The 23,453-nt window shown below is 36.9% G+C and overlaps 1 protein-coding gene across 9 annotated transcripts in view; it reads right to left on the bottom strand.

Annotated features, from left to right (window-relative positions):
- UBR3 (ubiquitin protein ligase E3 component n-recognin 3) overlaps positions 1–23,453 on the bottom strand; it is a 230,802-nt gene that overhangs the window by 85,540 nt on the left and 121,809 nt on the right. For all 9 annotated transcript variants that reach the window (XM_067741589.1, XM_067741584.1, XM_067741585.1 and 6 more), the window contains one exon: positions 20,207–20,295. In XM_067741589.1, coding sequence (XP_067597690.1) covers positions 20,207–20,295 — 89 coding nt within the window. The remainder of the gene's footprint in view (positions 1–20,206; positions 20,296–23,453) is intronic.

Below are 23,453 nucleotides of genomic sequence, written 5' to 3' on the forward strand. Positions count from 1 at the left end.
TTCTTTTTTCATACTATAATTTAAGGAAATAAGGGGGAGATCATTTGCTTTAATTTTCTTTGAGGCACCTCAGAGGGGAAATTTATAATAACATGGCAGCTCTTGGAAAGAAATGGCAATATTTATTAGGAGATAAAAGAGGAACGAACTATTTCTCCTTTCTTTTAATTGTAGTTATTATGATTATATCTTAGTGATAATAATTATCAATATATATTTATTTATGTAGGGAAAACATTTATATATGACCATATATATTAATAAAGGAGAACTATTATAGAAAATAACAGTAATCTTTTGATGTCATTAACAGCAAGAAATAAAATATTGAGTCAATAATCATTTCCAGATAAAAATTCTTAAATTCATGAAGATCAGTGACATCCATAGTGGTAAAGAAAGGAGTCGGAGTAGAGGGGACTAGGAAGATCAGGGAAGCAGAAACGATTTATGACATGTTTAAAAGATGGAAGCATATCTAAATAAATATGTTAAAAAATGACAGAAATCGAAAAAGAAAGATATCAAGTTAGGATATGTTTTAATAAGAATTCATGCAGATAAACATATATCTGATATTTATTAAGACTGAGAGGAAAAGGGGAAGAAACCTAAAACAAAACTTTGGATAATGCTCCAAATTAATGGAAATTAAAAAAGAAGCCAATGAAAAAACCAGAGAAAAAACATTCAACAATATTTGAACAGAATCAAAACCAGAAAGCTCAACGTCTATGAAAACAAGATTAATGGGTCAAAATGAAAAGAAGATTTCAAACGAAGTACCAGGGGCCATTAAGATTTGACATGTGATTACTTTGTTTTTTAGGGGAAAATTTTTAGTACAGAAAAGAGGGGATGTGTCTGACTGATCTCAAGTTTCAAAGAGGGGATGTATCTGATTGCTCTCAAGTTCAAATACAGAAATACCTGATTAAAGTGACATGAAATAATTCCGTCTCACGTTAAGTGCCAAAGAATTAGAATTTCATTAACTCTATCTGACACACAAAGATATTTTTCCTTCTTTTATATCTTGGTACAATTAACTTGAAAACTTCAAGGAAATCCTAATACCAAAATGCGTTATCAAAGAGACTGCTAACTTACCTTTTCTAGAGTTTTTAAAAGTAAGGCTTTACAATCTTCTACACACACAGTATTTTTAATTCTAACTTTAATAATTACAGACACTAATGTCCCTTTTTTCCTTCAAGAAACTAAAAAGATTATAGTTTACTTCTTAAAAGAGGAAAATTACTGCTTTATAGAACTCATTAATCCTACAATGAATTAAAATATATTATTGGTAATTTATGATTGATTCTATCATTCCAGTACCCAATTTCAAAATTTTAGTTAAGATTTTAAAAGGACCTATGACCGGGGCTTCCCTGTTGGCACAGTAGTTGAGAATCTGCCTGCCAATGCAGGGGACACAGGTTCGAGCCCTAGTCTGGGAAGATCCCACATGCCACAGAGCAACTAGGCCCGTGAGCCACAACTACTGAGCCTGCGCGTCTGGAGCCTGTGCTCCGCAAAAAGAGAGGCTGCGATAGTGAGAGGCCTGTGCACCACGATGAAGAGTGGCCCCCGCTTGCCGCAACTAGAGAAAGCCCTCGCACAGAAACGAAGACCCAACACAGCCATAAATAAATAAATAAATAAATAAATAAATAAATAAATAAATAAATAAAGGACCTATGACCAAATGTAATTACTGTTTCTCACCTATAAAGACATGAAAAAATATCAAGAGCACCCTATTCTGAAGAAGTCAGGCTGAAAAGAATGCATATTAGATATAAATGGCTACATAAAGAACAAAAACAGGCAAAACTAATGTATAGGATTAGGAGTAAGGATACTGGCTACTCTTGGAAGAGACAGTGACAGAGAACAAGAAGAGGGATTGTGGGATGCTGGTAATATTCTGTTTCTCAATCTGGAGGCTGGTTACACAGTGATATTCAGTTTTTAAAAGCTCAAAGAGCTCTATACTCATGACACATGCACACTTATATGTGTAATAGCTCTATACTCATGATAAATGAGCATTTCTATGTATATGCTATATTTCAATAAAAAGGTTTTAAGCCCAACTAAATGAACAGCATAACTGGGTATATTCTGTAATAAGTATTAAAATAAAGATACTTAATTCTGCCAACTACATGTACACATCAACATCTGCACATATTTTCCACACAAAATAAAATCTAAAAGGATGTGTCCTACAAATTGACACAATGAAGAGATTACAATGATTTTCTCTAGGTAAACTAAATGGAGGCAGATGCAAAACTGAGAGAGTAACAGTCAAAGGTGATAAATGTAAGTGCTACCAGAGGCCATTCTAATCATGAAAGCATTCTTGCTACTAATAACCCTTTCAATTCTTAAAATTCTACTTTGACTTCCAATACAATTAAAATTTTAAATGTGTTTCGGTGTAAAATTGACACTTTCCCTTTTGAAACAAAAGTGCCTGTTTTAAATTACCGTGATTAATATTATTACAATAAAGGCAAAAAAATTAATGAAGTGATAGTTACCTCATCTGTTTGGTTTAACATGAACAGACAAGAATCTATCTGAATTAAGTAGGTGATTCTTCTGAATGTTATTTCAATTCGCCAAGTTCTACTTACAATCACTCTGTTAGAATGACTGCAAAATGGCCCCAATTCTCCACTCCTCCCTGTATCTAAGATCTTTGCAAGGTAACTCTGCAACTTCTCCCAAGAGGTAGAATTTATTCCCCAATCTTTGTATATGGGCTGCCTTGATTTGCTTTAGACAAAGAGAATTGTGGCAGAAATAACATGCCTTTCCAAGACTAGGCCTAAAGTGGTCTTGTATATTCTCTTTCAATAGCTCTCCCTCAAAATCTCTCCCCCAACATCTCTCTCCCTCTCCCTCTCGACCATACCACTTACGTGAGAGTAAGTCTGGGGTAGCCTGCTGGAGAAGGAGAGAGCCCACCTGGAACACAGCCAAGTTGTCCCACCAGCTCAGGCCAGTCCCAACTAACCAACTATCAGATCGTTCTTGGCACATGTTTTGTTTTTGTGTTTATGGAGTTCTGTGGATGAATAGAGAAAAGAATGGGAAAATGATGTAGGGATATATTTAGTGCCCTCAGAATCATGGGAAATATATTTTTGTTTGAAAACATTATGCCTCCCTGAGGAACAGTCAACTGCCATACACAAGTACCACAGGGCAAAGTGTGGTCTGCAGCCCAGTGGTAGGCACAGAGAAGTTTCTTTATTGCATAAATTGATGCTTGGTTTTAAGAACACACAATACACTTTAATTTTTAACTACAACTGAGTATTTGCTAGTAACCTACCAGGTGAGTTACTATTTATAAACTAAGCACACTACTAGAGTTTACTGTTTTCTACTAGGAAGCCTGTGACAACTGCCACTATTGCAAAACTCCTGCTGTGCAATATCATTAATTCTGGTAAAGATGTACAGTGCTGTCCTGAACTGATCGTCATTTTTATTACTGACATTCTTGCTTTCCTCTTCTTTTTTTTACTTGGTACAGAGAGGAACTTCTCATTCCCTTTTTAAAAATAATACCATTTTAAAATAATTTTAGATTTGCAGAAAAGTTTTGAAGCTACTACAGAGTTCTCATATGCCTCACACCCAGTTTCCCCTTAAATCTTATATTAGCATGATATGACTATCACAGTGAACTAATATTGATATATTATTGAGCAATTTTTATTGATATAATATTGATAGATTAAAGTCCATATTTTCTTCAGATTTTGTAAGTTTCTACCTAGTATCATTCTTCTTTTCCAGGATCCCATCCGGGATACCGTATTACATTTAGTTGTCATGTCTCCTTAGGCTACTCTTAGCTATGACGGTTTCTCAGACTTCCCTTGTTTTTGATGACCTTGACAGTTTTGAGGAATACTGGTCAGGTATTTTGTATAACATTCCTCAATTGTAATTTGCCTGATGTTTTTCTCAAGGTTTGTCTGAGGTTATGGTTTTGAGGGAGGAGGACCACTGAGGTAAGGTACCATTCTCATTAACATCCTATCAAGGGTGCATAATATCAGCATGATTTATTACTGTTGATATTGACCTTGATCATCTGCTTTAGGCAGTATTTGCCAACTTTCTCTCCTGTAAAGTTACTTTTTCCCCTTTTCCACACTGTACTTTTGAGAAGGAAGTCGCTAAGCACAGCCCACACTTAAATAGTACAGACTTAGGGACTTTACTGGTGGTCCAGTGGGTAAGACTCCATGCTCCCAATGCAGGGGGCCTGGGTTCGATCCCTGGTCAGGGAACTAGATCCCGCATGCATACGGCAACTAAGAGTCCAATGCCACAACTAAGAAGTCCGCATGCCGCAAGTAAGAGCTGGCATGCTGCAGTGAAGGTCTCGCGTGCCACAACTAAGACCCAGAGCAGCCTAAATAAATAAATAAATATATATATATTTTTAAAAAAGAGTAGGGAGTTATGTTCCACCTCCTTGAGGGTGAAAATCTACATAAATTATTTGGAATTCTTCAGCATGGGAAATTTGTCTATTCTCCCTCATTCGTTTATTTATTCAATCCTTTACTTATGGTAGTATGAACTCATAGGTATTCGTTTTATACTTAGGGTTATAATCCAATACTACTTTATTTTCTTGTTCAAATTAGTCCAACTTGGCCTTTGGAAGTACTTTCAGTCGGCTTCTGAGTGCCTCTGACATACTGCCCCACCTCCCACCCACCAATGTGTGTGTGTGTGTGTGTGTGTGTGTGTGTGTGTGTGTGTGTGTGTGTGTGTGTGTGTGTGTGTGTGTGTGTGTGTGTAGTACTTCCTAACTTCCTAGAGCTATGAGATGCTCCAGGCTCATCTTGCATACTCCCTGCCCCAGTTCTAGAAGTAACCATTTCTCCAAGGAGATCGGCTTCCTTTTTCTTTTAATTTTTCATATATTTTTGGAGAACTGTATTAGAAACCAAGATCTGGGGCACTGGGTGTGCTTGTTTCTACTGGAGTATCTTTACTTCTAGGCCCTCTCCACTGACACAGGAAGGAAAACTATGTCTGCATACTAACTTGTGTATATGCACGTACCCATAAATATTTATACATATGTAATTTCACCTGTATCTATATTAACCTAAATGTGAGTTCATACTGATGTCTCCAACTCTAATCCATTAAAACATGGACATTCCAGCGTCTTCCCTTGCTTAGCTGTAACCTCCCACTCCAACAGTGAGAAATCAAGTTCCAATCATCTGCCATCTATATACAGGCATACCTCAGAGATATTGTGGGCTCGGGTCCAGACCATGACAATATAGCAAGTATGGCAATAAAGTGAGTCACATGAATTTTTTTGGTTTCCTGGTACATATAAAAGTTATGTTTATACTATATTGTAGTCTATGAAGTGTGCAATAGCATTATGTCTAAAAAAACAACGTACACACCTTAATTAAAAAATACTTTATTGGTAAAAAATGCTAACCATCATATGAGCCTTCAGCAAGTCTAATCTTTTTGCTGGCGGAGGGCCTTGTCTCAAGACTGACAGCTGATGACTGAGCAGGGTGGTGGCTGCTACAGGCTGGGGTGGCTGTGGCAGTTTCTTAAAATAAGACACCAGTGAAGTCTGTCATATTGACTGACTCATCCTTTCATGAATGATTTCTCTGTAGCACGCAATACTGTTTGATAGTATTTTACCCAGAGTAGAACTTCTTTCATAATTGGAGTCAATCCTCTCAAACACTACCACTGCTTTATCAACTAAGTGTATGTAATATTCTAAATCCTTTCTTGCCATTTCAACAATCTTCACAGCATCTTCACCAGGAGTAGATTCCACATAAAGAAAGCACCTTCTTTGCTCATTCGTAAGAAGCAACTCCTCATCTGTTAAAGTTTTATCGTGAGATTGCAGCAATTCAGTCACATCCTCAGACTCCACTTCTAATTCTAGTTCTCTTGCTATTTCCACCACATTGTAGTTACTTCCTCCACTGTAGTCTTGAACCCCTCAAAGTCATCCATGAGGGTTGGAATGAACCTATTCCAAACTCCTATGTATGTTGATATTTGACCTCTTCCCATGAATCATGAATGTTCTAAATGGCATCTGAATCCTTCACAGAAGTTTTCAATTTACTTTGCCCAGCTCCATCAGAGGAATCACTATCTATGGCACCTATAGCCTTGTGAAATGTATTTCTTGGGACTTCCCTGGTTGCACAGCAGTTAAGACTCCGTGCTCCCAATGCAGGGGGCCTGGGTTCGATCCCTGATCAGGGAACATGCGTGCCACAATTAAGGAGCACATATGCCACAACTAAAAAAGCTGGCGAGCCGCAACTAAGGAGCCTGCCTGCTGCAACTAAGACCCGGCACAACCAAATAAATAAATAAAATATATATTTTTTAAAAAAGACACTGCTTTAAAAAGAAAAAAAGAAACGTATTTCTTAAATAATAAGACTTGAAAGTCGAAATTACTCCTTGATCCATGGGCTGCAGAATGGATACTGCAGGCTTGAAAAACAATATAATCTCATTCATCTTCATCAGAGCTCTTGGGTGACCAGGTGCATTGCCAGTGAGCAGTGATATTTTGAAAGGAATCTTTTTTTTCTGAGCAGTAGGTCTCAACAATGGACTTAAAATAGTCAGTAAGCCATGTTGTCAACAGATGTGCTGTCATTCAGACTTTGTTGTTCCACCTATAGATTACATTTAGAATGACTCTTAAGGGCCCTAGGATTTTTGGAATGGTAAATGAGCATCGGCTTCAACTTAAAGTCACCAGCTGCATCAGCCTCTAACAGAAGAGTCAGCTTGCCCTTTGAAGCTATGAAGCTAGGCATTGAGTTCTCTCTAGCTACGAAAATCCTGGATGGCATCTTCTTCCAATATGAGGCTATTTCACCTACATTGAGACTCTGTCATTTAGTGTAGCCACCTTCATTAATCATTTTAGCTAGATCCTCTGATTAATTTGTTGCAGCTTCTACATCAGCACTTGCTGCTTCGCCCTGCACTTTTGTGTTACAGAGATGGCTTCTTTTCTTAAACCTCATGAACAACCTCTGCTAGCTTCAAACTTTTCTTCTGCAGCTTCTTCACCTCTCTCAGCTTTCACAGAATTAAAAAGACTTAAGGCCTTGCTCTGGCTCAGGCTTTGGCTGGTTTAATCTTATATCCAGACCACTGAAACTTTCTCCATATCAGCAATAAGGCAGTTTTGCTTTCTTATCATTCGTATGTTCACTGCAGTAGCACTTTTTTTTTTTTTTTTTTTTTTTTTTTTTGCGGTACGCGGGCCTCTCACTGTTGTGGCCTCTCCTGTTGCGGAGCACAGGCTCCGGACGTGCAGGCCCAGCGGCCATGGCTCACGGGCCCAGCCGCTCCGCGGCATGTGGGATCTTCCCGGACCGGGGCACGAACCTGTGTCCCCTGCATCGGCAGGCGGATTCTCAACCACTGCGCCACCAGGGAAGCCCTGCAGTAGCGCTTTTAATTTCCTTCAAGAACTTTTCCTCTGCATTCACAACCTGGCTAACTGTTTGGCACAAGAGGCTTATCTAGGCTTTCGACATGCCTTCCTCACTAAGCTTAATCATTTCTAGCTTTTGATTATAAATGAGAGACGTGCAGTTCATCCTTTCACTTGAACACTTAGAGTCCACTGTAGGATTATTAATCGGCCTAATTTCAACATTGTTGCGCCTCAGGGAATAGGGAGGCTCAAGGAAAGGAAGAGAGACAGGGGGATAGCTAGTCAGTGGAGCAGTCAGAACACACAAAACATTTACTGATTCAGATCACCATCTTATATGGGTGAATTCGTGGCACCCCAAAACAATTACAATAGTAACATCAAAGATCACTGATCACAGATCACCATAACAAATATCATAATAGTGAAAAAGTCTGAAATATTGTGAGGATTACCAAAATGTGACATAGAGACACGGAGTAAGCAAATGCTGTTGGAAAAATGGCACCAATAGACTTGCTCAACGCAGGGTTGCCACAAACTTTCAATCTGTAAAAAACACAGTATCTACAAAGTGCAATAAAGCAAAGCACAATAAAATGAGGTATGCCTGTATGTAAGTGCTCAATTTCAGTATACATGTACAGTGGTTTCAGAACAGTTAACCCATTCGCCATGGCAGAAACTTTATCAACTACAGTACAACGCTTATGTGCAGTTCCTTTTGCCTTCAGTCTTAAGCAATTCCACTCATTTCCAAGTTAAGCACCTTTTTCCCATCCCCTTCAATGAAGTTGTTTCATACATTTGTAATATACAGTTAGATTCTCTTGATACATTCTGTATTCCATCCTGAGACCTCCAACCTCCTAAATGACTTTTTAATTTGCATACTTAAGATTCACTCTGTTACAAAGTCCTATGGGTCTTGACAAAAGCATAGTGTTATGTACCTAACTTTATAGTATCATACAGGATAATTTCACTGCTCTACAAAATCCCCTATGCTTCACCTACTTAGCCCATTACCACTCCCAAACCCTGGCAACCACTGATTTGTTTACTGGCTCTATAGTCTTGCCTTTTCCAAAACGTCATGTAACTGGAAACATACAGTATGTAGCCTTTTCAGACAGGCTTCTTTCAGTAAGCATACACATTTACGATTCACCTACATCTTTGCACAGCTTGATACAGCATTCCCTTTTATTGTTGAACAGTATTCTATAGTATGGATGTACCAGTTTATCCCTTCATCTATTGAAGGACTTCTTCACTATTTCCAGTTTTGAGCAATTATGAATAAAGATGCTATAAACATTCATACGCAGATTTCTGTGTAGACATAAGTTTTTATACCAGTTGGGTAAATACCTCAGAACATGATGGCTGTATCACATGGTAAAACTAAGTTTAGCTTTATAGGAAAATGTTTCATTCCTAAACGAAAAAATTTCAGGAGAAAGAACTTTTTGTATCTTTTTTTTTTTTTTTTTTTTTTTTTGCGGTACGCGGGCCTCTCACTGCCGTGGCCTCTCCCGCTGCGGAGCACAGGCTCCGGACGCGCAGGCTCAGCGGCCATGGCCCACGGGCCCAGCCGCTCCGCGGCATGCGGGATCCCCCCAGACCGGGGCACGAACCCGCGTCCCCCGCACCGGCAGGCGGACTCCCAACCACTGCGCCACCAGGGAAGCCCGAACTTTTTGTATCTTTAATTGACAATACATGGAAAAAAACCTGAGTTAATGTCAGATTTACATCACTGTAACTGGTTCTTTAAAATTATTAGTTAATAGTATTAAAACTATATAAACACTTATCTCCATCTAGTGGCTACCAAAGAGTAGATATATAAAGTGAAATACCAATTTCAGAAACTTATGTTGACTGTTTACCACAGCACTGTTAGTTATAGCAAAATCAAAAACAAACTGAAAACAAAGTGAATATCCAATAATAGAGAGGTAGCTGAGTAAAGTACTTCATTATGGGCTATTATGAGCTTTCCCTCCCTCCCCTCAAATAAAGAAACGGAAGGAAAAGAAACAAATTAGAGCAGTGGTTCTCAACTCTGGCTGCACATTAAGAATCAGCTGGGAAATTTCAAAAGGTTCCTATGCCTGAGCCCCACTCCCAGAGACTCTTCTTTAACTAGTCTATAGTGGATCTCAGGCACAGATATTATTTTAAGGGGGATACAATGATTCTAATGTGCAAAGTTGAGTACTACTGAATCAGAACTACTAGAGAACACCTGGAGGTATTACTGAGGTAGAGAGCAGCAAAAAGTGATCCCATTTGGTAAAGCAAACAATGATCAAAATCAAGGAAGAAAGAAAGGGGGAGAGGGGAGAAGGAGGGGAAACCTGATATGAACATATAATTGTAGTATGTTTGTATATGATTATATAAATACAGAGAAAAGCACAAGAATACACCAAGCAAGCTGTAAGCATGGGTCATGGAAGGAGAAAAAAGTAATATGGATTAAAAATATTTATATTAATCCCGTGTATATAACATTGCATACATATGCAAGCACATGTGTGCATAATGATATCTGGGATAAAAAGAGATCTACAGATACTAATTTGCAGGGATATTCATGATACATTGTTAAGTGTTTTAGAAAGGAAGCTGTACCCCAATGTTCATAGCAGCATTTATAACAGCCAAGATACAGAAGCAACCTAAGTGTCCACTGACAGATGAAATGGATAAAGAAGTATACATACAGACACACACACATACACACACACACACACAGAATAATATTCAGCCATAAAAAAATGAAATCTTGACATATGCAACAACATGGATGGATCTAGAAGGTACTGTGTTAAAGTGAAGTAAGTCAGAGAAAGACAAATAACTGTATGACCTCATAAGTGGAATGTAAAAAACAAAACAAAATGAAACAGAATCATAGATACAAAGAACAAATGGGTAGTTGCCAGAGGGAAGGGGAGTGGGGAGTGGGAGGTAAAATAGCTGAAGGGGATTAAGAGGCACAAACCTTCAGTTATAAAATAAATAAGGCAGTGGGATGTTATATATAGCATAAGGAATCTGGTCAATAATACTGCAGTAACTTTGTATGGGGGCAGATGGTTACTAGACTTAAAATGATCATTTCATAATTTATGCAAATATCAAATTACTATGTAGTACACCTGAAACTAACATAATATTGTACACTAATTATATTTCAATTTTTTTAAAAAAGGAAGCATGGGACTTCCCTGGCAGTCCAGTGGTTAAGGCTCCGTGCTTCCAATGCAGGGGGCACGGGTTCAATCTCTGGTCGGAGAACTAAGATCCCACATGCCGCACTGGGCAGGCCAAAAGAAAAAAAAAAAAAAGGAAGCAAACTGTACAGTATTATATACAGTAAAATTTTATTTCAGGAAAAACAAATAGAAACAAAATGTATTCATGTGAAACAAGAAAGCCTGTTTATAATGGTTTATCCTGGAGGGGTGAAATTTAAACGGGAAGGTAGGAAGAGATGATAAGCTTTGCTTTCATACAGTTTTGTATGATATGTTAAGCATATTTTTTTTAATGTCTTGGATTGGTATCAGTGGGTCTTATTTATGGAACAAATAACCAAAACATAACATACATTTATGGGCTGTATTTTTTTTTTGAAATATACCACATCACAGATGACTGACTTGAATGACAGATGCAGCACCATCCCTCAAAAATGAACAAATTTACAATCAGAGCAACCAACATAAAAAGTATTCTATCCATGAGATCTGCTTTCTAATTTAAGTGAAAAGAAATTCAATTAGTTTCTATTTAGTTGAGAGAATAAGAATTTCACAAGTTAACACAGCAAAATTTACATAATTTATAAAATAATAACAGATGCAACAGCCATAAATACATAGGACTAATGCACTATATGCATTCCAATGTCACAAGTAGATAGGTCCTACCTAAAACAGAGCAAGTCTACAGCTGTGCCTGATTCCAAGCAAATGTAAGAATATAAAAGAGGCTAATTTATGATAGAATCAAACCCTAAAGCAGCAAAAAGATGTGTCAGGGAATAAGAAGCAGTTAAAGATATAAACAGCATCCTTTTCCATAATAAGAGAAATGCTCACTAAAATTAGACCAGATACCACTTCTTTTCACCTACCAGATTAGCAAAAATACAAAAGTTTGACAACATATTCTAATGACAAATACATAGGGAAATTGATACTATGACACATTGTTGATGGGAATGCAAAATGGTACGACCCCGTAAGGGTAATTTGGCAATATCTAGCAAAATTACACGTGTTTACCCTTTGACCCAGCAATCCCACATCTAGAAATCTATCTTACAGATACATTATCAAAATACAAAAAGATACATGCACAAAGATATTCATTGCAATACAACTTGTATAACAAAAGACTGGAAATTACCCAAATGTCCAATAATAGAAGACCATTTGAATAAACTATGGGGGGGTGGTATTGTGAGGAATCTACTATACAGGTAGAAAAAAGAATAAAGAACATCTCTATACACTGCATGATGGGTTCTCCAGGATATAATGTTAAGTGAAAAAAGCAAGGTAGAAGAATTATACATAGTATGTTATCATTTACCTAAGAAGGGGACACTGGGATGTAACTATTTTTATGTCTATATATATATATATATATCCCCAACCCCCTTTCTTATGTAAATTATTAAAAAAATAAAAGGATAAACCTCAAATTAAACTATACTATTAAATAGCAAAATAAACAGCTCCCTCCACAACTAACAACAATAAGAGGTCAACCAAATCCTGATCTATGCCAGCTCCTGCTTGGACTACCCCACTTTCCAAATGAAATCTTAAAGGATGGGTACTGTGGACAGCTACTATTTCTATCTACCTAGTATCTACTGTCCCATCTGCTAACAGCAGGACTCAATTTTTGCTTAGAGAATCATACCATCACCCCCACTTTTGATTCATATGACTGGAGTGGGGCTGACCTTATAACTAGGCTAGACTAATAGAGACACACCAAGGATTTTTGTTTCAGCTACTGGAAAAGAAGTATTCTTTTCATTCTGGTTTAAAAATAAATAAATAAAACTTTCCAAACACATTGAATATCCCTTCTATCTTGTACCTTGTACCTCAATCAATCAATCATCAGTCTATTAATTCTTATTTTGCAACTATCCTCATAACTGTCCCTTTCTATCTCCAGGCTACCAACTTGGGGGAGTAGGGGAGGGGAGGGACTTAACTCTGCTCAATTTGCTTCAAATATGAAGAAATAGTAAAGAGCTTGTTGATTAACAGCCCATACTCCACCATTTACTACTGTATAATCTCAGACAAATTTCTTAACCTAAATTTAGGCATCTTTATCTGGAATACTACCATCTATCTCATGGGTCTATCAGGACAAATAAGTCAATATACAGAATGTGTTTAGCATAGTTTTGGTTACACAGTTAACATACAAAAATATATATCATCATCATCCCCCAAAATTCATACTTTTAGACCCAGACCCAAAATACAGACAAGGTTTTGTATATACAATGTTCATAATAATTTAAAAAACTGTAAAACTAAAGTCCAATTATGATGGGATGATTAAGTAAATTATAGAATAAAAGTAATAATAGTAATACCCAATGCTTATAAACACTTATTATGTGCCAAGCACTCTGTTTTAAGTGTTTTAAATGTACTAATACATTCAATCTTCACAACAACCCTATGAGGTAGGCAGTATAATAATCCCTTTTTAACTATGTGGAAACCAATGTAGAGAGAAGTTCAGTAAACTACTCCAGGCAATGGAGTGGCTGCAATATGAACTTGGCAGTAAGGCTCCAGAGTCCATGATGATAACCACTACCTGCTACCTCTCCAACGAAGTAAAGCCTTTAAAAATCATAGTTACCAGGAGTTTTAATAATAATATAGGGATATGTTTATGCTAAAATGTTGAGCAAGAAGACATGAAACCAAATTGTACTACGCAGTATCATCCGTAATGTATGTGTCTTTTGGATGGTGGGATTAGGGATAAAATTCATCCTTCTTTATGTTTTTCTGTACCATATAACTTCTACGATTAAATGTAGTATATTTAAGATAAGAAAATAATTTCCAAAATAAATTTGCTCTATATTAAGCATCTAAACTCTCACTTGAAACAATTATGCTGGATTTCAGTCATATCTATCTGATAAGCCTTAATGAATCAAGGTCTAACATCCTGACTTCTATACCTAGATGGCTAGTAAAAACAAATAATGGGGTATAGTAATCAGGAGACAAAGACAGAAGGAATTGCAGAGGGAGTCTTTTCATATAGAAAATTTGATAACTACAAAAAGGCATTATCAACATATAAGTAAGAGTACTAATCACAGAGTAGAAATCTGTTGCATTCAGAGAGAAAAGCGTTTGTCCTTAAATTTTTACCTAATGATGTAAAATATTTGATTAGAGGACTTGTAAAGTACTGTATATTATAAATTCAAAATACTCTACATGTTATGTTACTAGACTAGAAATCTTGGGAGAACATCCCTCAAACACAAAGATAAAGGCAAAATAAGAAAGAAGCAACTACAGAATGCTTACATTTACAACACAGATGGGAAATAATGCAGAAGACAAAAGGTATCTGACAAATAAAGCAGAGGACTGGACTGAGATTAAATTGTGTCTGTATTATTGCTAAATAGTACCTCAGGTGTGGGCCCTGCTTTATGTGTTAATAATATTATAATACATAATATCAGATGTAAATGAGCAGAGTAATCAGAGGCAGTGAGACATATGACTGTAATTTTTATCTTTAGCGATGTATGAAAATGGGATCTCAAACAGGTTCTAGGGGTCAAACAGATCTCTTTGGGAAGGGAGTGAGTTATAAATAAAAGGAATATGCAAATCTGAATGGTCCAGAATCCCACTGGCATGGCCATAACCAACATAAATAAACCAAACGCTCATGAATCTATTATTACCTCACCTGTCACCACTGCAGCATGCAAGAACCGGGACTAGGAGAGAGCGGAGCCCATTATCCTGATGGCTTCTGGGAACTGCCTCTGTTTGCTAGCAATCATGTCTGCCTGATCCCTCAATTGTTGTTCCTGTGCCCTGGCTACTACCAAAAAAGATCAAACCTTCCAAAAAGTAGTAAGATTTAGGACAGTGAGTCAATAACTTTGCACACTACTGCCATTCAAATATATGATTGTGAACATAACTGGTTCCTAAGCATTGCTTATCAAATTTTATACTTAGCCTGGGTGAGCAACATCTCCCACTCTCATTAGCAACTATTCCAAACCTCAAGTGGCATTCTTTTCACTCAGCAGAACTCACGTTTTACTTAGCCCTGAAAACTGAAGCAACTGAGTGATCACCTGAACTTCCCACTTCCCCTGCCCCTAATGGAACTCACCTCTATCTCCATCCACTCTTTCCCTCTTCCCTCCAGTCTCCTCAGGGAATGCGGTGGCAATTCTCCTATTCAAGACAATACTACCTAACCTCATCTGGATACTTTGCTTAATCAATTCCTTAGAAAACTGTTTTTGTTCTATCTCACTTGGGAGTGGGCGGCAACAGATAAAAACGATTTCTAAAAGCAGTATTAACTAAGCTTTTTTCTTAGTTCCTAAGGTTGCCAACAAACCGAACTCTACATCAAACTGGTTACACTACCTCCCCCAAAAAGACTGCTCTGAAGTGACTTCAGAACACAGAGCTTTTGACTATATACCCTTAGTAGAATTACCGAAGGACAAAACGATCTGTAAACAATTTAAAATTTTTTAAACTTAATTCAATGATTTCATTGTTTAACATAATATCCAGGTTGGTATTTGAAGCTATTTACTTTGAAAGAAAAAGTAATTTTCTTACATATGATGTATATTGTGCTTGAGTAGGAGAATATTCTCAATCCTAGGACACGTATGTTGAAGTATTTAGGAGTAAAGTGTCATGATGTCTATAACTTACTTCATTTAGTAGAGACAGACAGAAAGAGAGGGAAAGAACAAATAAAGAAAAATGTTAACTAGGGGAGGATTATAGTGGTACATGGGAATTTATACTACTATTCCTTTAGCTTTTCTGTATGTTTGAAATTTTTCATAAGAATAAACAGCATGTGTGAAATTAACTCATTTTGGTTAAAAAAAAAAAAAGCATTTATATACATATATACTCAGAAAAAGATTTGTAAGGATACAGCCTAGGTTAGGAAATCTGATAGTATAATCTGATAGTAAAAATATAATATTATTTTCTTATTTTTGATTATATGTGTTTTCTAAGTTTCTATAATAAAAATTTAATGCTTTTTTAATAACAGAAATTTTAACTTTATATATTATAATAACAAATATAAGTATCTAATCAAGATTGCAGACTGAGCACAGGCTTTTGTCTCCATTCCTTCTAAAAAACCACTGAAATAAAAGTAGAGAAATACATAAAGAAATATTTCCCCAAGAATATAGAAAAAGGATGGAGTTGTGGAAGAGAGTTTTACCAACCAACAAATAAGAAATGTCAATAAAATTTCCAAAAGATTGGAGGAGATGGAGACATGCTGACAATGAAAGAAATTCATAAAAGCTGCAACCACTTATGTATTACGAGAAAGTTACAGAAAGGAAGAATTGATCTCTCCGTTAGAAGAATGTCAACTCTGGGCTCAGAATCAGTCAGTGAGGCAGAGGATAGGAGTCAAAAGTATTAAGTGACTCTGAAAACAGAGTAATTAATCAAAAGTCTATATACAGAACTTCACTACTCAGCACCCCAATTCCCTCCCCAACTTTGACTGACAGAGCACTCAGATAATTTGACATTTACCTCACAGAGGAAAAAAGACTATCTTTCTCCAGAGGAACTGAACAAGTCACTTGGAGAGCACTGGGGTTTCTAACTGAGTGTTAACATCTGGGGGCCCAAACAGAGTAGTCTGCAGTCCTCCCACCAAAATCTAAGTCTGACAGTCGACACGCCTCATCCCTACTCACGCTAAAGAGAATTACTAGAATCAAACCTTAGACCTCAGCAGGGTAAACCCAAATTAACTACCCAGACCACCTTTCCAGGAGAGTCAAGGATTATCAGGCAAATGAGGAAAACTAACAACATGAAAGACCAACTTAAATTTCTAAGTAATTCAGAAGGATAAAGGATAATTGAGAAAGAGAGACATTCAGAAAGATTTGAGAAAAAATTCTACAAAGTAAGACCAAGATATTGAAGAGAAGAAACCTCTAAGCATGTAAAGCAAAAAGAATACATGATATAAAAAGACATAACTGATGAACCTAGTGGTAGGGCAGGAATAAAGATGCAGATGTTGAGAATGGACTTGAGAACACGGGGAGGGGGGAAGGGGAGGTTGGCACGTAGTGAGAAAGTAGCATTGACATATATATACTACCCAATGTAAAATAGATAGCTAGTGGGAGGCAGCCACATAGCACAGGGAGATCAGCTCAGGGCTTTGTGTCCACTTAGAAGGGTGGGATAGGGAGGGTGGGAGGGAGATGGAAGAGGGAGGGAATATGGGGATATATGTACGCATATAGCTGATTCACTTTGCTGTACAGCAGAAACTAACACAACATTGCAAAGCAATTATACTCCAATAAAGATGTATTAAAAAAAAGACATAAAAGCTTAAAAGATCAATCCAAGAGATCCAATATCCAAGTAGTGAGAGTCCCACCAAAAGAGAATAAAGAAAATATAAGGAGAAAAGTATTATAATAGTTTTCTATTGCTGTTTCACAAATTACCACAAAATTCAGTGGCTTAAAACAACATTTATTATCTCACACAGTTTCTGAGGGTCAGGAACCTGGGAGCAGCTTAGCTGATGGTTCTGGCTCAGCATCTCTCATGAGATCGCTATCAAACTAACAGCTGGGCAGTATTCATCTGAAAACTTTAATGGGGCTGGCAGTTTCACATCCAAGTTCACTCACATGACTGTTGGCCAGAGGCCTCAGTCCCTAACCACACAGGCCTTTCCATAGGGCTGCTCACCACATGGCAGTTGGCTTTCCCCAGAATGAGCAATCCAAGAGAAAGAAAAGCCGTCAAGAGAGAAGCCATAGTATCTTTCATAACCTAATCTCAGAAATGACATACCATCACTTCTGCCATATCCCAGTGATCATGTCTACCAATTCTGGCACAATGTCAGAGAAGACTACACAGGGCATAAATACTAAGAGGTATGGATCATTGAGGGTCATCTTGGAAGATGGCTATACCAGTTATCAAGAAAATCATAGGAAAAATTTTTCTCAGAGCTTCTGATACATGAATCTTCAGACCGAAAAGGTCCATTAAGTACTAAGGAGAATGAAAAAAGATCCACCTAGATACATATCATAAAACTTCAGATCTCTAAAGATCAAACAATTATAAAAGTGTCACAGGAAAGGGAAAAAAATGCTCACCCACAAATGAATAAGAATCAAACTACCACCATACTTCTTATCAAATAAATGGCAAAAGACAAGGGAGTATTGCTTTAACAGTTGTAACAGAAAATGTGTATCAATGAGGAATTTTATGTTCATCCAAATTAACAATCAAGCATGAGAGCAAACCAGAGTTCCATCTGGAAATATAAAGAATCAGAAAGTTTAGCTTCCAGCACAAGCATTATTGGGAATACACTTGAGGCTGCACTCCAATAAACAAGACTCCCAGAAAGACATAAGATGCAGGAAATCCCAGATCAACATGATAAGAGGAAAATCCTAAGGTAATGGCTGCAGAGCATGCCTACAGAGAAAATGGACCAGACTGGAATAGAATTCCATGCAAAGGACAGTATGATTGAGTGGGCAGAATAATAGGGATATCATAAAGGCATATTAGTTTGAAAAAAAGGCAGTTGGAAACTTCAGGAGAAACAAAAGACAATGTAACAAAGTAATGGCCCAAACAGAAATGAATAAAGGATGGTATGGTTTTAGCAATTGCAAGACTGTGAGAAAAGAGGCTATATACTAAATACAATCTCCTTAAAGTGCGCTAGGAGTCAGGCCAGTGGACTCAAAAAAAAAAAAAAGTAAATGAATACTAGGTTATTTTTTAGCCCTGTATTCAACAACATTCAAACAGTTATCTTAACTGTTTTTCAACATATAGAATAAACCTTTGGATGGAAGACTTGACTGCAACTGCAAAACAAAATGTTGGCAACCTTAATTTAAAAGAAAAGAAGTAACTAATAAAATGCAGAAGGTAGAGATAAGGAAAAGAAAAATGAAAACTAAGGGTGGTTATTAGTTCATTTTATATGAAGAGATATGAAAAAACTGGCTATAGATAGAACACTTAATAGAACACTTAATTGTAACACTTATTACAATTATCTTTAATCTGTAAAAACCAAAAAATATATATAATTATTAATTTTTGGAAAGAAGGAAAAGAAAACACAATGGAAAAAGTGAAAACAGTGTCAATGAACTAAATCCTCATATTTCTTATCAGAAAGTCAACTGAACCAAATGTAAAGTAGATAGCTAGTGGGAAGCAGCCGCATAACACAGGGAGATCAGCTTGGTGCTTTGTGACCACCTAGAGGGGTGGGATAGGGAGGGTGGGAGGGAGGGAGACGCAAGAGGGAAGAGATATGGGAACATATGTATATGTATAACTGATTCACTTTGTTATAAAGCAGATACTAACACACCATTGTAAAGCAATTATACTCCAATAAAGATGTTAAAAAAAAAAAAGTCAACTGATAGCAAGTTAATCCAATAAGCAGAATTTAGTATACTTTACATCAAAGTTATGTCCTGAACATAAACTCTACTGTTGATGGTTTAGAACACATTATGCTAAATCTGGACTGACCCTCCTCTTCACACCTCTTGTGAACATTAGCTATATATTGAACATTAGTTAATATATATATATAACTCTAGTTACATGTGCTTATGTGCATGAGACTGTATTTGCATGTCTGAATGCACATATGTGTATATATTTTAACTAAAGGTACAACTTCAGTGTATTTTCTTTCAGCATTTTTGTCTAAAAGTTAGAGAGAGAGAGAAATCAATGAAATGCAAGTAATAGTCAGGGAAGGGAGTATCCTGGTTAACTGAAGCCTGAGATTAATTGAGATTTAATCTATTTCTCCTACGTTTGTAAAAGATTACTCATAGCAATCTACCATCACACAGGAAAATGGCATCCTCTCTCATTGTACAAATGCTAATGCTAATCCTAATGGAAGTGAGAAGTGCATCTGATTTTAAGAAATAGTGAAGGGGTGGGCAGCAGGAAGAGACACTGAAAGTATCTGAAAACTATTTTAAGGATCTTAGAATAATTTCACAGGAAAAAATCAGAATAAGTAAATTCACATTGATGAACCTCACAAATCTAAAGGACAGTTTAACAGAAGAAAGCAGCAGGAGAATACTGTATTACTACCATCAGGAAGAACTTTCTAACAACTGTAGCTACTCAACAACAGAATGGACTGTCTATAATAAAGGTCTGATCTTCCATCACTCTATTGTTTAAATAAAGACGAGAAATCATGTCTGTAATGTTAAAAACTGGTGGGTGATTGGACTAGATAATCCCTAAGGTAATTGTAACTGTAAGTATGAGAGTTCTAAACTAATAAATTTTGACTTACCAACATCCATTGCCGTTTCCATGAAGCTTTTCTGTCGTGAAGCAAATTCTGCAAGCAACTTCTGCTGCCTCTCTCTGGCCTTTTGTCGTCTAGATTAAACAGAAATAAAGTGATAAGTACCAGACGTGCTTAAGACATACCTACTATCTTTCAGGAGTATATAATGTACGAAAGGCCCCCTGTACACAGTTAAGAACAACCAATTTTCTGTACTATGTATTAAATTTCAGGTAAAATTTTATTGTCCTTAAAAGGATTCTGCTGCTTTAAAATAGTTTGAAAATCACTGGGCTTAAATAGGTAAAAATAAAAGCCACGATTTACTTTAAAATGTGAAATAATAATTAAAGTAGATAGAAAATTTGGATGTCCAACAACACAATTTCCTAAATATATGTCAGTTCATAGCAAGAGCAACAAGAGTTTTAGCTAGGAATCCACAATTTAACCCCAGGTACAAATAACAGCAAACTCATTGCTAGAAGAAACTACTATGTTAAGCTATGAACAGAATCTAAAAGATAAGAATAGTCAGGTTTTGGGGACTTCCCTGGTGGTCCAGTGGTTAAGAATCTGCCTTCCAGTGCCGGGGACGCGGGTTCGATCCCTGGTTGGGCAACTAAGATCCCACATGCTGTGGGGCAACTGAGCCCGCGTGTTCTGGAACCCACATGCCACAACTAGAGAAGCCCACACACCGCAACAAAAGATCCCATGTGCCGAAACTAAGACCCGATGCAGCAAAAATTAATTTATTAATTAATTATTTTTAAAAAGAATAGTCAGATTTACTGTTACCTTAAGAACAGGTCTCTTCCTAAAAGAGAAATAGCAAAAAGCCAGGAAGTTTTCCAGTTTCTACCAGGAAATATTCCAAGTTTGGTTTATTTTGTTTGAAGTAAAAGAATATGAAAGAGTCTCAAATACAAGATAAAGATAAAACTATATTCCAAATCTAAGCATAAATATTCCTTTGGATTAGTTCACTTTATTCTATTTATTAATTATGCCTTATCTACTTCCAAAGAGCATTTTAATTTGAGGCTAGTTGAAAAAGAAAAAAAATGACTATAACGTAAGTATAAGAAAATAAAAGTAAACTAATAAAGACAGGAGATAGGCTTCCCTACATTTAAAGATGCTAGAAATACTAATAAGCATAAAATTCTACCCCCAGCAAGGTAAGGTTCATATAGTAATTCAAAACAAGAGAGGAGGGAGAGGAAGAAGAAAAAGGTTAAAAGGTAAGTTATACATTAACTCATTGGGAGAGACAAACTTTTTACTTGAACTAAATTCAAAAAGGGATTTATCATAGCCCATGATACAAAGAACATTAAAAACATAATGGATGGAAAAAAAAAACCATAATGGATGGAGTATACTATAGCAGTTTCTTTTAGTGACCATTTATTATATCTATATACTACAAAAGAATTTTATTAAACTGAGACTCTATGTAGTAATTTCTATGGGAAACATAAAAGAATTCTGCTATTAATCTGAAATGATTAAAGGATATAGAATATAGAATTTAGAAGAATGGAATGTTGATGGTAATTTTTAGATTATTCACACATCCACTCCGACCCATTTAGTGGAGATAATCACAAACATCTATAAAATCAAGTACTGTGGTCCAGCTTACCATGAAAAGTTACATATTTTTGCCAATAAAGTTCAAGAGATTTTTAACACTCCTTTTCTAACATTTACTTTAAATGTAATTTAGGGCCCACTTAAGAAAACTCACTGTATTACCTATTTTATAAATATAACTCTTATTTTTTATATTATACTTTATATTTTAAGCCAATATATTATTATCCAGGTTGATCACTCACCTTACTCATCAAAGTGGACTCCCAATGACATTAGCCATTTCAAAAAATTAAAAACCACTCCTGGGCTTCCCTGGTGGCGCAGTGGTTGAGAGTCTGCCTGCCGATGCAGGGGACACGGGTTCGTGACCCGGTCCGGGAAGATCCCACATGCTGCAAAGCAGCTGGGCCCGTGAGCCGTGGCCGCTGGGCCTGCGCGTCCGGAGCCTGTGCTCCGTAACGGGAGAGGCCACAACAGTGAGAGGCCCGCGTACAGCAAAAAAAAAAACAAAAAAAACACCACTCCTGCACTCTCTTTCCTTCCTGAACGTGGAAGGTGGCACAGTGGCCTAGGACAGGGTGTCAAGACCCAACGGCCCAGCACAGGAAGGCATTCGTGTGGGGGAAAGTTACAAGAAATTGGTTACATACAAGGGAATTAATCAAAAATTAATACATATTAAGGATTATAGGGGCCAGGTTTCTCACTATGGGAGGAGAGAGTTACAATTATGAAAAGAAGGAAAAGAAGAATAAATCCTATGGTGTTGGATTAGAACTGGGATTATCAGGTTGAACTCACAGTCATAGTTTTTAATAACTCTCTCTCCCCTCCCTTTATCCGCCCCCCATACACACACATTTTTGCCCACTAAGAGGGTCTGTGAATGAGCTCATTAGAATGAGCACATGGACTGTAGTTTCTAAATAAGATTCTTTACTAAAAGGAACCAGGACTCTTTGGAGAAATGGCTAATACCAAACACAAGATGAACCTGGGCTATCTTCTTGGCCCAGAAAATAATTGAAAATGCTCAAAGAATGGTGGGGAGAAATCCAAAGAACACAGAAACCAGCTTGAAGGGACTCCCACTGGTCAAATCTAGAACAATTTGAGCAGCAAAATGATTAATGAGCATGAAATTATAACCCATAAAATAAAATAGGAATCCATAACTCCAAACTGATATAAGTAAATAAATGAATAAACTGAAAGTTGATGGAGAACAGGATATTGCAGCATCTCAAAGTATCTCCCCACAAATTACATATTAATTACAAAGGAGGGAAAAAAGAGAGGAAAGTTACTAAGGGTAACTTGACAGTGAAGAAGTCTAACAGACACCCTCATAATCAAGTGATCAAAGTTAATCACCAGTAATGAAACAAATTAAAATCATGTGACACCTGATGGGATGCAGTCAAAAGAAAACAGCAACACTTCCTTTTTTTTTTGGCCAGGCCAACGCAACTTGCAGGATCTTAGTTCCCCAACCAGGGATTGAACCCGGGCCATGGCAGTGAAAGCCCGGAATACTAACCACTAGGCCACCAGGCAACTCCCCAGCAACACTTCCTTGATATTCCTCTCAAAGGTGCTTCATCGGAATCCAAACATAATAGGAAAGGAGACAAGCCCAAGTTGA

Source organism: Pseudorca crassidens, chromosome 6 (genome assembly GCF_039906515.1).
Source record: "Pseudorca crassidens isolate mPseCra1 chromosome 6, mPseCra1.hap1, whole genome shotgun sequence".
Lineage (NCBI taxonomy): Eukaryota > Metazoa > Chordata > Mammalia > Artiodactyla > Delphinidae > Pseudorca > Pseudorca crassidens.